The sequence below is a fragment of the Lathamus discolor genome, chromosome 18, assembly GCF_037157495.1.
Source record: "Lathamus discolor isolate bLatDis1 chromosome 18, bLatDis1.hap1, whole genome shotgun sequence".
In the NCBI taxonomy this organism is placed as follows: domain Eukaryota; kingdom Metazoa; phylum Chordata; class Aves; order Psittaciformes; family Psittacidae; genus Lathamus; species Lathamus discolor.
The window spans coordinates 4863559-4880642 of NC_088901.1; the positions used below are offsets into that span (position 1 = coordinate 4863559).

The 17084-nt window shown below is 54.9% G+C and overlaps 1 protein-coding gene across 6 annotated transcripts in view; it reads left to right on the forward strand.

Moving 5' to 3' along the window:
* The window catches only part of SCMH1 (Scm polycomb group protein homolog 1), a 63033-nt gene that overhangs the window by 43774 nt on the left and 2175 nt on the right, over window positions 1-17084 (forward strand). For 2 of the 6 annotated variants that reach the window (XM_065697794.1, XM_065697795.1), the window contains 7 exons: window positions 153-385; window positions 958-1084; window positions 2077-2277; window positions 2919-3104; window positions 9083-9214; window positions 15382-15585; window positions 16634-16776. In XM_065697794.1, coding sequence (XP_065553866.1) covers window positions 153-385; window positions 958-1084; window positions 2077-2277; window positions 2919-3104; window positions 9083-9214; window positions 15382-15585; window positions 16634-16776 — 1226 coding nt within the window. The remainder of the gene's footprint in view (window positions 1-152; window positions 386-957; window positions 1085-2076; window positions 2278-2918; window positions 3105-9082; window positions 9215-15381; window positions 15586-16633; window positions 16777-17084) is intronic. The other 4 variants (XM_065697796.1, XM_065697798.1, XM_065697797.1 and 1 more) reach the window with 4 other exon arrangements.

Genomic DNA, 17084 nt, shown 5'->3' on the forward strand with positions numbered 1-17084 from the left:
GATTTTATCCTGGCATGGAGAGCTGGAGCCTCCGTCCAGGGGGCTGCGAACGCTCCAGGTTTTCCCATGTGACGCTGTATAAAGATGGAGGCTGCTCTTGTTTTCATTCTCGCCTGATTTAATTCTATTTGCTTTTTCTCTTTTTATTTCAGTTGTGATTCCAAAGAGCCCTTTACCTGCCTCCGAAGTAAACTCGGAGAAACCTAGCATGCACAGTAGCACAAAGACTGGTTTGGGGCATCAACAAGGGCAAAGGCGTCGCAAAACAGGGAAGAAGCGTGGTCGAACGACCAAAGCGCTAATCCATCACCCCATGCCTACACCCTCCAAGTCAGTGGAGCCTTTGAAATTCCCCAGAAAGAGAGGCCCCAAGCCTGGCAGTAAGGTAAAAGCTGATGGCTGACGCAGGCGGGTGAAAAGCAGGTGCTGCAGGTTCTGCCATGGGATGGTGCATGCGTGTGTTTGTGCACGTTTGTCTCAGCCTCTGGCTGTATGACTGCAGCAAGTAGGAGACCAGAGGGGTATGTGGGCTGGGAGTATCCCTCAGAGTCCAGCCCCAGAGCTGTAGAGAATGTCTGTGTCCTAAAGATCATTTCCATCAAGAAACTCTGTCTTTGGAGCTGCATTAGCTGTGAAGGTAGCATGGCAGATGCTGTGATCATGACAGGATGGCCGAACGGTGGAATAAGCTCTTGGGTCCATCGTGTGTAGTTAGTCTGTAGCTGGTCTGAGTCGAGCAAAGGTGGCAGATCTCAGGCTTGTTATTTTGCCAGGATTGTGGTGTATAAAATGCACACATAGTGATTACTAGGCTCTTCAGACTCCCCGTCATCACCATCAGAAGTGTGTCATGTTCCACAGTGCCTTGTCTGTTGGATGCAGAGGAGAGAGTGTAGTGATCATGGGTAGTAAAGGAGAGCAGGGGTAAAAGGAGAAATATCTCCTCTTTTTCTGCAGAGGAAACCTAGGACATTGCTGAACCCAGCACCCACCTCTCCAACCACCAGTACCCCAGAACCAGACACAAGCACTGTGCCCCAGGACGCTGCTACAGTCCCCAGCTCTGCCATGCAGGCTCCCACAGGTAAGGGTCTTGAACCACATTCTTCACGTTAGGAGCTGCATTGGTCAGAAAGCGACACACTGAGGTATCCTGTTCCTTCCTAAACTTGTAACCAGCAGCCACTGCAAGTCCTGAAAGGCTGGCCTGAGATGGAAGGGAGGAAAAGAGAGCCCAGGGGTTCAGATCAGCTGTTCATTTCTCTCTGGTTTGGAAATAACGAAGCTGTAGGAATATTGCAAGTCCATCTCTCCAGTGCAGGGACCCCTTTCCCTGCATGCTCATGGTGACTCTGCAGCTCTCAAAGGGCTCTTTTCATGGCCCATCAGGCCCAGAGGCAGTTTGGTGTGCAGCATCTCTTGTGGGCCTAGGGTATGAGCTCTCCCAGACCGTGCCAGGCACAGCTGCTGACCCTACAGCAGGATGCAGAACAAGCGCTGAGCAACAGTGGCCATGATCTGTTCAGCTTCAGGATCTCCAGGCAAACAGGGACAGGAGGGAGCAGAGGAGGAGCAGGAGTGGCAGTGCAGTGTATGCTCTGCTACAGCTGTGAGATGCACTGAAGAGGAATCTGGGCAGGAAGGCCTAGTGCAAAGCTGCTTTATGTATGGTTGGTCAAGCACTGGATAGGCTGAGCCCTCTGTTTCCACAGTGAGTGGCCAGTTTTCAGAGGGACCCTAAAGAGCAGGGGCTGCACTCCTTCATCTCTGTCATCACAGCCACCTTCCCTGGCTGGCACAGGGACCCCTTTGCAGCCTGTCTTTGGGAGCCTGGCTGCAGAGGAGAGCGTAGGAGGGACAGGAACAGTGTGGAAGATGAGTGAGAGGCAGGAAGACTTTGGATTGCCCTCTGTAAGTGGCTCCGCTGTTAGGATGCAGACAGGCAGTTGCAGTGGATTCCCCTTTGCGAGCGATTTGACAGTCTTAAGATCTCGGCATCTCTCATGTTGGATTTTAGGCATCTGTTTCTTGCTTTCTTGAGTGGGTTAATGGCAAACACGTTTCTCATCTTGGCAGTTTGCATTTACTTGAACAAGAACGGCAGCACTGGGCCCCACCTAGACAAGAAGAAAGTTCAGCAGCTGCCGGACCATTTTGGACCTGCTCGAGCTTCTGTTGTCCTGCAGCAAGCAGTACAGGCCTGCATTGATTGTGCTTATCATCAGAAAACAGTCTTCTCCTTCTTAAAGCAAGGCCACGGGGGAGAGGTCATCTCAGGTGAGAACTGGCCTGCAGCACTTTGCCTTCGGAGATGTCATTGCAAGAATTCACTCGTTGGAAGATGCCTCTCCTGAAGCCTGGTGCAGTCGTGGGCCAGGGGCAGACAGAAGAGTTCTGTCTTCTCTTTCTTGCCAAACATCTGTGCCAGTGAAGCAGCAGCTGGTGCCTGACCCAGAGCAGTTTAGTGTGGCCTCTGGGCACAAGTGCTGGAGAAGGCAGTGTGTGGCCCTGCCATCAGCCCAGGCAGCGTTAACACTTCACCCTCCATCCCCCAGCACTGCCCGAGCCCCGGGAGGAGGCAGAACGGGTGGGAATGTCAGCACTGACGTGGAGACAGGCAATGCCCAGGGTGTCATCCTGTTTTAAGCCCTGGACACAGGGCGTGCAGGCCCCTCTTTGAATGCCTTCCTATGCCCTGGAGCACAACTTCCCAGCACTGCAGCCCCATCCCTGCTGCTGGGTGCAGCAGGCTGGTTTTAGCCTGTCCCAGTGCTCAGCCAGGGGAAGGCAGTGGCTTTTGTTTGCTCTAGTCTAGACCAGCGATGCTGAGATACAGAAGCTGGCTGTGCAGCCCTGGGCGTAGCCTCCTGCCTTTGCTGGGGGTTTACGTGTTGGGCTCTGTTTGTTTCTGTCTCCAGCTGTGTTTGATCGGGAACAGCACACTCTGAACCTGCCAGCAGTAAACAGTATCACCTACGTCCTCCGCTTCCTGGAGAAGCTCTGCCACAATCTTCGCAGTGACAACCTCTTTGGGAACCAGCCTTTCACTCAGAACAGCCACATGCAGCGCTCACACGAGTACGACCACGACAGGTATCTACCAGGTAGGAGCTGGGGGGGGTTGGCGTTGTAGGGACCCTCAGGTGCCCCGTGTCTTAACGCAGAGTTTATGTCAGGAGGCAGGCTGAGTGTCAGAGCCCTCCCTGCAGGGTTCATTGCATCACACCTAGTGTCATGCACACACCCCCAGGGCTCCTTTTGCGGGCAGGATTCAAGTTGCCATGTTTTCTGCCCGTCGGTCTGATTTCCATCTCTGCCTGTAGGTTTCCGCTCATCCGTGCTGTCTCCTTGTCTTCCCTCCTCTCCTTGTTCCCCCAGCCCTTCCTGCTTCCTGTAATCTGATTAGAGTGACTTCACCCAGTTAGGAATTAAGGTGAAAGACTGTGTGAGAAGTAGAAGAGCGATAACATGCAGGAGGTAAACTGTAATTAGGAATGGAATTAAAAGCCAGCAGAGCACTTTCCATGCTGGCTGTGAATCCCCTGCCAGCAGACAGCACATCCAGCCCTTAGTGGGAGCGTGGCCCATTCCGGGATGAGGCATAGGTGGCTTTGTTTTCCATGGCCTGGAAAGGAACCACCTTTCACCATGGTGAAGCAACACACCCTGGCAAGATATTTCATGCCACAACACAAATCATAAGGCCGCAGAATTGCTCTTAAGCAAATACAGTGGAAAATAAGACCAGTGCTTTTCCCCACAGTGCTGTGTAGTGGCAGCAGCCCCTGGGGTGGAAGCTGCCTCCCTAGACTGGCAGTGGGGCTCTGGAGGAGCTGCTTCTATAGGAATGCTGGTCGTGGAGAGAATAAAAGCTATCTGCAGCCTCTTTAGTAGCTGACAAGTATCTTGTTCTGATCTCCTCTCCTTGCTTCCTCCGCTATCTTTCTGCCCCCAAGTCAGCAAATAGATGTTGTGCTGTTTGAGGGCTTTCCAAAGTTAATCCTTTGGATAATTAAGGCTCTGGTGAGAAAAGCATAAAAGGATACACACTGATAGAGAACTGTTTAAGGAGAAGCTGCTAAGGGTGAAGCTTAGCGGCCACAGCCTAGTGCTTCATTGCAGCTCACAAAGCACCCAGGCTCAGGGTGGGGGATTACCAAGAGTCTAAAGAGGACCTTGGAGTGACTGTCCTCTGCTTCCTCCATGGCTGCAGGCTGGAGCAGCAGTGCCAGGAGCAGGGAGCTGTGCTGTGCTATAGGAAGAGGAGCTATAGGAAGAGGAGCTATAGGAAGTGGGTTGGCTGCTGTGGCAAGTACAGGAGCGGCATGTCTAGTTCCTGGGACTAGAGGTTACCAGGGAACCCTCAGAAGAAATCCGTGTGTTCCAGTGGGGAATTATCCTGTGGTCATGAGACAGAGCAAAACCAGAATGGGAGGAATAGGACTGGGTCTGGGCACGGTAGCAGGCTTGGATGGGGAAGGTCCTGTAGCTCACACAGGTGGCTTTGAGCCCCCATGAGATGTCAGTGATGTCTGTGCTGGGCTGTCTGGCAGGGTGGGAAGGTTAAAAGAGCAGAGTCAGAATCCAGGGCAGCTCAGTTAGAGGACCAGATATGACATGATGCTGAGACCATCCCTTGCTGAACTTGTCCTTAGAGTGTTTGCAGGGCTTAAAGGAAGATGACCCACAGTCCAGAGAAGCAGTAACACCTAGTGCTGTAGCTCATGCTGATGTCTCAGGGATTGCTGGGCATCTGAGCATCTAGCACCTTTCTTAAGCACCTAAAGAAGGTGATAAACTTTGTTATCTACACATTCCTGTGGCTTCTGGTGGGGGGTTATGGCTGGTGATGGAAGAATGAGGATGTGGTTGTACATCAGCTTAAATCGCACCGAGTGTTGATTGGTCTCACCCTCAGCTCTTTGTGTCCTGCCATGTTCCCCCTGCAGTAGAGATGCTCGTGTGCCTGAGTGGGGCTGCTTCTTCCAGCAGTCACTGGTTAGGACTGGGAGCTCAGTTCCCAGAACAAACTGGCTTTACAGGCATCACTGTGGGGCTGTGGAGGAATCATGCATGTGCTTGGGGCAGAAGAAGAAAGGTCTGCAGCAGCCTTTAGGTCAGCTGCATCCTGGACTTCTGTCCTGCTACGTAAGGCGTACCAATGGAAGTAAGGGGAATAGACCAAGTTATACATCAGGAAACAGTAGGTTTGCAAGGAAGTGGGAAGTTGATTGCTGTGAATGGGAAGAGGGATCGGCTGTGAGATGATATGAGCAGGTAGATCTGATCTGGAGCCATCGGATCTGGAAGACTGGAGAGACCTGGACCTCTGAGCCTAGGGTCCCATTACTACAAGCACCACAATGTGCAGTGTTGCTTTAATGAGCTCTGGAGTTGGGGATTTTGCTTTTCCACTGGGGTTGTGCTGAATTTTTAGAAGCTGTGTTGTTTCCAGCCCAGGTTTACTCCGGGCAACTTGATATCTGTGTCTCCTCGTCTTTAGCTTGACTTGGTTCTTCTTATTGTAGTAGTTAGAGAGCAGTTGTGTCCTTCTGGGGAGCTCACCTTTTGGCTGCCCTGGAAAGAAAGGCTCTGCTCTCCTCCTCTAGTATTGGTTTGAGTTCAGTGCAGTGCCCTGAGCGGCACTCAGCACGCTGGCGAGGAGCTGCTTTGGCCCTGGTGCCACAGCCCTGGCACCTCCATGTTCACAAGAAATGTCCCTGGCAGCCTCTTTCCGTCGCTGTGTCCTTGTAGCAGGTGATGATCAACCCCTCCTGGTCCATACCATCCCTTATTGCCAACTGCTCGTGGGACGGTGCTTCAAGTGCTCATCTGTGTTTTGCTCTGGATTCACGTCCTGTCTGGAGCTCCAGACTACATAGATTTTTTCTGCATCATTTCAAATGCTGTTTCATCTGGCCTGGTCTGGGGAGGCATCAGCAGCTTCCATCAGTGCATCCCTAAGATTTGTGCCAAAGTGATTGATGAAAATGTTAAAAGACACTGAGCTCCAGAATGATGGTCAGGAAGATTCATTGGGAAGTGCTCTGCAGCCTCGTGTTCTCGCTCAGTGCTCTGCTGGCTGCTCCTCCCCTCACATCAAGTGTTTGTGCATGAACAAGGCTTCTGGTAATGCTCATGCTCTCCGTCTCAGCTGGTGGTTCTCCATATCAAATGCTTTGGTGAGTTCCAGGTGAATGAGATTGATCATTCCTCCTTTGTGTGATAGATCCCTTGTTTTCCCTTGATGAGGAAGCTGTTGGGTCAGTCTCCTCTGATGTGTGCGCTGCATGTAATTGCAGTATCTTCCTTACCCTGTCCTTCAGCACCTCTCGCAAGCCTGGCTGCAGCACTGCTGAGGTCAGATGGGAAGAGTTTGTCACTAAAAACACTTCTTCACCTTCTTTTCCAAGTGCTCCCACCATGGTTCCCATCACTCCAGCAGCAGCTCCCTGAGTTCTGTTGCAGTCTGCTGCAGCAGACTCGGGATTTCATGTGCATCTTCTTTCCTAAGTTACATTTTGGCTTCCGCTGCACCCTCACATCCCCACTTTGAAAGCATTCAGTTATTTGACTTCCACGTCTTAGGCAAGGGTGTGTGTTTTTGTTCCTGTCTTGTATCACTGCCCCTGTGTTCAGCGTGGCTGTGACTGGAAGCAAAGGGGGGGGATTTGCTTTACTGATTTGCTTTACTGGTGGGCGTCACCAAGGCATTGACACTTGCTGATCGTGTAGACGCACTCGTCAGTCAGGGAGCGGGTACCAGAGCAGCCAGTGCAAGTCACAGCATCCTAAAGGAGCCTGGACTTTGACTTGATGCAGTGAGGTGAGCAGACCCTCACTGTCTGTGAAGGTGTCCATCCTGACGCCTGGTGATGGCCAGCAGCACAAACCCAGGCATGGGCAGAGGTGCGTCTCTTCCTCCCCACCAGCCTCCCAAGGCAGGGGAGGTGAAGCGCACCTCAAAGCTGGCCCATCTTTTCCAAGCAAGGACCCTTTTTTCTCAGTCTTTACCTTTCTGCACAGTTTCCTCTCACTTGTTCCCACACTCTTGTTACTTCTGTAGCTGAAAACGTGGGTCTGCCTCTTCCTCTGCCCTGTGTCAAAAGACAGGATGAGTTAAAATGTTCCCTGTGTCCCTGTGCTCACCATGCTGGGGGGTGTGCAGCTCCTCTGAGCTCCTTTTCCTCTCCAGGAAATGATCCTCTTGGTCTCAGCATCCTTCCCAAAGTGAACATTTATCTACTTAGATTTGAGGTCCTTTTCTCCCAGGTTATTTCCTCACTGATGATACACGTTCATGATGGTTATGGCATCATTTGAACTGAAGGTGGTTGCATCTTTTCCCGTCATCACTGCTGAGGCAGCTCTGTGTATGTCTCCATTTCTTTATTTTCTTGTCCTTTAAAATCAGAGGCCCCAGCTCCAGACCTGCTTTGGGTTATCCTGCTATTAATTTACACTGAGCTGCAACCTTGTGTCTTTACATGACTTCTAAAAAGAACCCAAACCAAAACCTGATCAAGCCTTTAGAAAGCATCACCATCTGCTGTGGTTCGGTGGCTGGTGAAGGAGGTTGTGCAGTTTTAGTTAGAGCTATCCAGAGAGCATTTGTTTCTCATCTCAGCCTGGGCACCAAATGTTTGTGCAAGGACTGGTCCTGAGGCTGGTATTTGACTTTCTAATAATTTCATAGACTGGTTTGGGTCGAAGGGACCTTAAGGCTCACCCCACTTCAGCCCCTGCCACGGCGACCCCTTCCACTGGAGCAGCTTGCTCCAAGCCCCTGTGTCCAACCTGGCCTTGAGCACTGCCAGGGATGGGGCAGCCACAGCTTCTCTGGGCACCCTGTGCCAGCGCCTCAGCACCCTCACAGGGAAGAGCTTCTGCCTAAGAGCTCAGCTCAGTCTCCCCTCGGGCAGGTTCAAGCCATTCCCCTTGGCCTGTCCCTACAGGCCCTTGTCCCAAGCCCCTCTCCAGATTTCTTGTTGGCCCCTTTAGGTACTGTTGCACAATACAGTTTAGGTATAATGGTACAGTGATTTATTGATGATACTGATGATATTGGAGTCCTAAAGCCTCAGTATAAGCAGCTTAATCTTTCATTTCCCCAAAGGATTCAGGTATTTTTCCCTACCCCTGTACTTCTCTTTAGTCAACTGAATTGTGACCGTGCTGCTTCCCACCCCCTGTACCTTCGTTCTGTGTTTGGCGTGCTGCATCCCGTTGGTGTCAGACCCAGTCGCTCCCCACCGTGTTTCTGTCACCCCTCCAGCACCATTCCTGCCCTGCCCCACCAGTTAGGGCTGCTCCAGCTCCTGGTATTCATCCACCTGGAACACTGCAGGCTCCCACATGTGGCCCATGCTTGGGGCAGCTGGAAGGGGAGAGCCAGCAGCCCTGGGGGCCCGTGCGGGCAGGCAGTGGCTGGAGGTAACCTCTTCTCATTGCTTCCCAGCTGACCATGCCTTGTGCAGGCAGGTCATGGGCTACCACCCTCTGTACCTCTTCCCTTGCTGCTGTTCCCATCCGTGTTGGTGCTCCCATTCTCTGTGTTCATCCACCCATTGACACTTCGTGCAGCCTTCAGCCGTCTACAGAGAGGCCTCTCACAGCCCAGCCGGCTGTCCTGTGCCGTGCTGCATGCAGAGAGCCCCAGCGGTGGGAAGCACTTGGAAAGGAGCAGCAGTGGCAGCTCTCGAGGGGTCCCTTTGGGGAAGGACGGAAAATGCGGGTCCAGTTTAATCAAGCACTGAAGTGTTCACAAACGTCTGAAAGGGGAAGAGTGGGGAGGAGCAGGAATTGCGCAGGACGAGCCGAGGGGTAGAATGAGGAGAAACGGAATGGAGTCGATCAGAGGTGTTACTTGGGGTGAGATATGGCAGGATGTGGCTAAGATTCTTCGCTAGGTTTCTCACCGCCCTTTGATCAGACTTGCAAAGCAAAGTGTTAAGCACTGACAGATGTGCTGGATCGCAGCTGGAATGGGCCGCGACCACGCTGGTGATCCTGAGTGACTCTGGCAGGGCTGGGTTTCCCAGCAAGTCTGCACTCCTAAATAGGGCTTGTTCTCTTTTCCTAGACAGAAGCAGTTCCTTAGACGGCACTCTGCAGGGACCAGGCCGGGGTACAAAGCGCTATTCCCAAGATCCCCCTCCATACAGTGCTCCTCTCTCCCCCAAGTTACCAAAGAATGACCGTCACCCTTTGGAAGGTGAGCACAGCGTCTCTTCCCAAAGCTGGCTGTTTGTAGCGACTTGTAATGGGTGCAGCAGGACTAGAGCTGCTGTGCAGAGCGAGCCGTGGGTTTAGGTCTGCGTTGCTTGGTCGCTGGCGTGGGTCAGTGCTTGGTGTTTCAGGTAGAAATGAAGCCATGCTCTCCCAAGGCAGGTTGCCCAAGCAGTTGTGTGAGGCGTGTGGAATGCAGGGAGGATTCCTGCTAACCCCGATCATCATGACCTAATACCACGTAATCTAGGATTTAATCTACTCTTATTTTAGCTTCCATTGCTGTGCATGGTATTAACAGCCGTAAACCTGCCCAGTTGCTTCAGTCAGTCTTCCCCCCAGTTTTTCCATGCTGGTTTGCTGCACTGTATTGTACAGATGCTGATGGGCAGCTGCAGGGCCAGGAACCTGTTGCCCTTTCCCAGGATCCCATCTTGCTCCTCACAATCCTTCCTAAGTAGCAGGGAGGGTCTCACGAGTGTGTTCTCCACCAGCTGAACCAGGTCACATCACATCCCACAGTGCTGCTTCTTCCTGCTGTGTCCATCAGGGAACGCTGGTGCAGATGTGCTGCAGAAGCAGTTGCAGAGGTGTCCCCTGCGGTGTGTGGTCCATAGGTGTCCCTTGCATGTGGAGGTGGGAGATCCAGGGGGTTCAGGTAGCTGGAGGACCTGAGCCTGAGCAGGAGTCTTCAATAGCTACCACCTTCCCTTTTGGTTTGCACTGCAGACTCTGTTGTGGAGATTTAACCTTACTGAAGCCTTTTAATTGATTGATGGTGAAATCTGCCAAGGTTTTACTCTCAGTTCTTTGTAATGTGCCCCTTAAGACCTGCTGGAGACTCTTGGTTGGGCTCACAATTCACTGGCTTTGTGCTCTGTTGCTGTGCCTTCCGATCACCATGGCCCTGGTTCTTGCTGGGCTTGGGTGCTGAACCCAGATTTGCGAGTGCTCGGCCTTTTTAGTCTCCGTCCATCACTGTGCCCTCTGCTCTGCAGGATTACCGACCCCTTCCCTAAGTGCAGGTGATCTGGACTTGCCCCCTACCGTGGATGGTTTCTAGTGGCCTTAGTATTTACATGGAATAAAATGGCTGTATAGGTGAAGAACAGGGTGATGTGTGGGACCATCTCATCTGTTCCAGCACAGTCAGAAATTGTTCCCTGAGGCTCAGTCTGTTTCTCACCACTAGATCCATGCCCTTGGTGGTCCTCTTGACATTCTATCCCAATACATCAACCACTGCGCTTAGGTCACTGTTAGCAAAGCCTTTCCACTCCTCTGCCAGAAGGTGGGACATACAGTGCCCAGCCTGCTCTTGAAGCACAGTGGTGTGCTCTAAGGTGCCTTGGTTAGGTGGTATTTTCCATTCTGTTGTCAGTGAAGAGGGAAGGCTTCTGTAATGGGTAATTCCAAGGAGGAACTTCACGTTAGGTTGTCTGCAGGATGGATTCTTAGGCTACTTCAAAGTCTATTTGATTCTCTCTTGGCCTTTGAATGGGTCATGTCATCAGGATGCCCACAGTACTGCGTCCTCTTCTGTAACAGTAGAGACCAGTGGGTAGAAAGCGTGCCTTCACGTGAGGGTGGTGATCCTGTTGGATTGAAGTTTAAGTCCAAGCAGGAACGTCTGCATTTCAGAGGATGCATTTTAAGAATACGAGCCTGAAATACTCAGCTATTGAGTAGCTCTTGAGCAAGGAGGTTCCTCTTCGCACAGTGGGAACTCCCCAGCACAGCTCATTCTGCCTTCAGCAGTGTGACAGGACCTGAACAGCTTCCACTCTGCCAAGCTGAAGGCAGTGAGCAGCAGCGGGAAGCTGCATTCATCACGCCTTTGGCAAGCAGTCAGGAGGCTGAGGAGGGATCTTCCTTCTTACATTGTTTTTCCTCTCCCATCCGGTGGCAGTTACGGAGCTTTTTGCTGGAAAGCTGCAGTTCCGGCACAGTGGGGACGTGTTTTCCAAAGGCTGCCATTCCTTGGGAGCAGTGGGAGTTTAGGAGCTGTGTAAATCAGACTGGTGCTTGTGGCCACGCTCCGTGCTTTCGCAGTAAAACCGCGCTCTTGAATCCCTAGCACTGTTTAATTGCACTTTAATGAGCTGCTCCCTGCCTCTCCCCACTCCTGGTGGCGTTTCCTCCAGTGCTCTAAATGCAAGCTTTTACTTAAAACTAGCAGTTTGTGTAAGCAGATCTGCCGCAGGATAACCCAGGTCCTCATCGCTCCGAAGCTGGGGACAGAGGGAGGCAGGAGGGTTCTGCACAGGGTCTGTGCCTGAGGGCATCCTGTTCCCCACACGTTGTCTTCTGCTACAGATGAGTCACAGGGCTAAGAATCATTCCCCTCTCTTTCCCTCTCCCCTTTCTGGAGGTGTCGGTTCTGAGCTGTTCTCTTTGTGTTTGTAGTTTTAAGATGATCCAAAGTCTCTCTTGATGCTACCAAGAAGCCTCCAGCTCTGCTGCAGTACTCGCAGCCCAGCCAAACACAAGGCCAGCAATAGGTGACCTGAGGATGAACGTGCAGCTTCCGTTCTCCCCCTCAAAGCAGTGCTCCCCAGTTGGATGGCCTCATCCTCATCCTCAGATGTATGATCATAACCACATGTGAGAACATGATCACATACTTGACGAATGCATTACGGTGCATTCACAGCAGGATAGCGACAGTGCGTTAATTGCTAAGTTAAATATTTCCTGAGGGTGGATTTTGGATCCTTAGCATTGCAATGACAGGAACCCGTGCCCAAGCTGCAGTCTTCAATAGCTGAACCCTTCTGCTTGCACAGATCATAGATCCCAGCCTGGTTTGGGTTGAAGGGACCTTAGAGCTCATCCAGCTCCAGCCCCTGCCACGGGCAGGGACCCCTTCCACTGGAGCAGCTTGCTCCAAGCCCCTGTGTCCAACCTGGCCTTGAGCACTGCCAGGGATGGGGCAGCCACAGCTTCTCTGGGCACCCTGTGCCAGCGCCTCAGCACCCTCACAGGGAAGAGCTTCTGCCTAAGAGCTCAGCTCAGTCTCCCCTCGGGCAGGTTCAAGCCATTCCCCCTGGCCTGTCCCTACAGGCCCTTGTCCCAAGCCCCTCTCCAGGTTCCCTGCAGCCCCTTTAGGCACTGGAGCTGCTCTCAGGTCTCCCCTTCAGGAGCCTTCTCTTCTCCAGGCTGCCCCAGCCCAGCTCTCTCAGCCTGGCTCCAGAGCAGAGCTGCTCCAGCCCTCGCAGCAGCTCCGTGGCCTCCTCTGGCCTCGCTCCAGCAGCTCCACGTCCCTCTTGTGCTGCTGCCCCAGAGCTGGCTCAGGGCTGCAGGGGGGGGGTCTCCCCAGAGCGCAGCAGAGGGGCAGGATCCCCTCCCTGCGCTGCTGCTCACGCTCTGGGGGGGCACCCAGCACACGGGGGGGGCTCTGGGCTGCAAGTGCCCAGTGAGCTTTGGGGTCCTCGTGAGCAGGTTCTTGCCCACATTTGCCTGACCACATCTGGGTGAGCGGCCTGGAGCTCCCTGGAAGCTGTAGCTGTTGTCACCCCGCATTGGGTGCTGCGTTTCCGTGAGGATGGAGCTGTGCAGCACAGACCTGTTCCCATGCCCGCAGCCCCGTGCTGTGATTGAGCATCCCCACCAACGCAGAGGGGCCCCCGCTGGCCCCTCTCGTGTCTCTGCACTTCCCTGTGAGGCAGACGTGCCCCTTTTGCACAGGTATTTCATTGGATGTGGGTTGGGTTTGAAGCCAAACCGCCCTGTTGGGGAGGAGACCAAATACACCTGACGTGAAGAGGCTCCCATGGAGAAGCAGGGGTGGAAGTCACATCCAGAGTGTGGACCTGGCCCAGGGGATCTCCATCCACCCCTGAGCCGGAGCAGCCAGCTCAGGGCTGGCTTTACATCCAGCCTTGTGCCGAAATGGGATGGTGGGAAGGGGGTGCAGGAGTGAAGGAAGGGTTCGGAGTTACTCAGCAATAGTCATAAGCCAGGAAAGCGCCTTCCATGCACAGAGAGCAGATGGAAACACGTCTGTCCTGGTGGGAAGCTGGTGCCGTGCAGGCCAGCACACAGCACAGGCCACCAGGAGTCACAGTCTCACACCAGTGCTGCTTGTGTGTGAGGTGTTAAGGATGCGCTGCTCGTCCGAGAGCATCCCAGAGACCTGAAAGCAAAGAAAGGCAGAAACGCCTCGAGTGCCGAGCAGCAGAGCCCAGGAGAGGGAGGGCTGCGGTTACCTCACATCTGCTTCCCTAAATTCCCAATGCGCTGGACAAGAGGGATCTCTCTGTTTTGTAGCCCCAGGAGAGGAAGCCGGCGGAGGCAGGGGCTGGCTGGCTCCAGGCAAACTCGCCCCTGGGATCTCTGCTCAAGCACAGGCAGCAGAAGCTGAAAGCAGGGGATCCCAGTCCTGTAGTCCATAGAAAGCAGAGAAAATAACAGACCTCTGCGAGAGGCTGCCCCAGTGCGGGCCCAGTGCCTGCAGCACTCAGCAGGGCAGCGTCAGCTTAGTGGGGAAGCTGGGGAAGATCTTAGGTTGGAAAACTTCCAGTACCTAAAGGGGACCTGCAGGAAACCCGGAGAGGGGCTTGGGACAAGGGCCTGTAGGGACAGGCCAAGGGGAATGGCTTGAACCTGCCCGAGGGGAGACTGAGCTGAGCTCTTAGGCAGAAGCTCTTCCCTGTGAGGGTGCTGAGGCGCTGGCACAGGGTGCCCAGAGAAGCTGTGGCTGCCCCATCCCTGGCAGTGCTCAAGGCCAGGTTGGACACAGGGGCTTGGAGCAAGCTGCTCCAGTGGAAGGGGTCCCTGCCCGTGGCAGGGGCTGGAGCTGGAGGAGCTTTAAGGTCCCTTCAACCCAACCCATTCCATGATTTTGGGATGGTTCTATGATCTCAGCAGCTTCAGGTCTCCTGGGCTGCAGCATCACCTCCGCACCCTCATCACCATCCCAGATGAGTGAAGCTGCACTGTGCTGGCTGCTTGCTCTCGCTCGCTGCTCCTGTGGTCTGGGAAGCCCCAGGGAAGAAGCCCAGGGCCTGGCTGGGGTTGCTCAGGTTTCTTCTTCCTTGTCCCCAACCATGGAGTCTGAGTGGCAGCAGCTCAGGGCCATGAGCTGCCCTTGGGTCTCTATGGATGCTGGGAGAGGAGCTCCAGCTCCCAGCCGGATGCGCTGGCCCAGCCTTGCTGTAGGAGCCTCTTTCCTCTTGTGCTGCATGAACGTGCCAGGTATTTCATGGTTCATAATGAAGCACGCAGGTATCTGAGCATCACTCAAGAGGCATCAGGTCCACCTGGACTGAGACTTGGCTGTGCCATAGTTAAATCTACAACCACATGGTCCTAGGATGGAGCCAGCGCAGTGTAACAGCAAAGGGAGATCTTGCTGGCTCAGCGGATGCATCACCCAGACAGCTCCATCCGAATGCTGCCACTGACAGATGATGCCCACTGACGGGATGGTGAGGAAGCCAGACCTGCACTGGGACCCCCAGGCAGGGAGAGCCCTCTGCCCCCTGCCCTGTCCCTCCTCTGTGTGTCCCAGCAAAGGGAGCTGTCACTGGCTTAGGGAATGAGCACGAGCCCAGCAGGAGGTCAGGGGGGGGTGAGCTGTGGTCACCAGCACCTTGCTTTTGGGGCCGGAGGCTCAGCACGGTGTGAGAGCATTGCCCGGCCCTGACTGAGCTGCTCGGAGGAGCCTCCTGCTCTGCGTGAGCCCTGCTAAAGAGAGTCCCCACCGCCTGGTCCCTTACCTTGCACGCTAACGCCGGTGATGTGCGCTGCTTGACCCCTCGGGGAGCATCCTCCCCCTGCTCAGGGCTGTTGTGTGAGCCCTGTGTCCGTTGGCATCCAGAGCAGGCAGCCCTCCCCTGTGGTGCCCTGCAGGAGGGCCTCTGGCCCCAGTAAGGCCCCAGGACTGCAGCCCGGAGCTGGGAACATTACCAGAGCAATGCCCCCGTTGCCAGAGTGATGCCAACAGCGCCGGTGCTGCGGTCTGGGTACCAACCACCCCTGCTGCCAGCCGGCTGGCCTGGCACTTGCCAGGCAGGCGCTGGGCTGCAGCCCGTGGCCAGAGCCTGGTTTAGCGCCTGTGCTTTCGAGGACACCGCCAGCACCCGGTGCCGTGCGAGCGGTAGCGTCGTGCGTGGCGAGCGGGTGCACTGACTGCAGCTTGGTGCGTTCCAGGTGAAACCTTTGTCCTGGGAGATGGCCTCCCAGGGCCCTTGGAGCCTCGCCTGGACCCCATGGACTCTGCCTTGAACTCTGTCAATGCATCCAGCCACAGCAGGAGCTCCAGAGACTATCGCCTGCCAGGATACAGGCACCTGCACCAACCCTCTAGCCTCAGCCAGGGCAGCTCCTCTGCCTTGCGTAGGCTTAGCTCTGGGGGTAAGAGAGTTAAGAAGCCAGCCCTGCGCTTGTAACTTGGGCAGTAAAGGGCTTTTCTAACTCCAGCGAGTACCAGAGACCTCGGCACTGACACAGGTAGTCCGAGAGGGTTGGCAGGGGCTCTAGACACAGGCAGGCGGGCGGGTGGCGATGCGGCGAGGCGATGCTCGCAGGGTCCCGCGTGGTGCGAGGTGGACGTGGAGGTCAGTGGAAGGCGCAGGCAGGAGCTGGACTGGCAAGCAGGGGGAAAGCGGTGATTTGGTGTCTGAGTGGAGGAGGATGGATTGGGAATGGGCGGGGAGAGCGGCCGGGTGAGGCCGGAGCTGCGGCGGATGCATGGTGCTTGCTTGTGCAGGGGAGACGGGGCAGGAGGGCTGCGCACCATGTACAGGGGCAGGGGTTGGTAAAAGAAGTTGTTATTTCTGTGCACAGCATCAGTAAAAGCCTCTAAAAAGCTCAGGCTGCTGCTGCCTCCATCCCTCAGCTGCCCCCCACCGCGCGGGGAGCTGAAACCATGGGATGTGCCCCTGCGGGCAGGCAGGGAGCAGGACTTGTGTTAGCTTGGGTGGTGCTTTGGGGGAACAGAACTCGCCACGTGCGCTCAGCCCATCAGCCAGTGCAGCCATGAAAACACGAACCAGCTTTGCCGGGTTGGGTTTGCTGGAGGAGGTGTTTGGAGCAGGGCGGCAAGGGGAGAAGTGCACAGATGTGGGAATGGAGGATCGTTCCCTGTGGCACTGGGAACCATCAGCAGATGGGAAGGAGCAATGGGAATGGCAGGAGCAAACCCAGCTGAAGGGAGGCAAAGGGAAACTGAGGTTCAGAGCAGGGAAAGGGGCTCAGCGTAAAGGGCTGGCCCAAAAGTAAGGCCCAAGGAAGGAGAAGGAGGCTCAGTGCTAGAGCTGAGCCCAGGAGCCTCTGGGACGTGCCCTGGGCGCCGTCTCTGCCGTGGCTTTGAGAGGAGCCCGAGCGGTAGCTGCAGGGAGAGGCACGGCTGGAGCGGTGCTGCGGGAGCCCCGGGTGACGGCGCTGTCTCCCCCCTCCCCAGGTTCAGAGAGGTACCTGGGAGCCAGGGACGTGTCCCGGCTGAGCGGCCGCGATCCCTCGTCCTGGACGGTGGAGGAGGTGATGCAGTTCATCCGGGAGGCGGATCCTCAGCTGGGACCCCATGCGGATCTCTTCCGGAAACATGTGAGTGCATCCGTGTGTGTGTGTGTGCACACGCGTGTTACATACGGGGTGGGGTGGATCATCACGGAAGGATGATCCAGGAGCCAGAGGAACGGCAGCGCTTTGTACTGGAGCGAGTGCCAAGGAAAGCATCCTCGCAAGTCCTGCTCTGGATCAGGGCCTGGATCCTCTTACCCAGCAGCTGCCAAGGGGAGCACATCTCAGCCCAGCTGAAGCTCCAGGGTGCGCATGGAGGGCTCGGCTCTTGGCTGGGTTGGAGCCCCAGTGCTGCCAACACAGCCCCTGTTCATCCCGGAGTCTTCATGTTC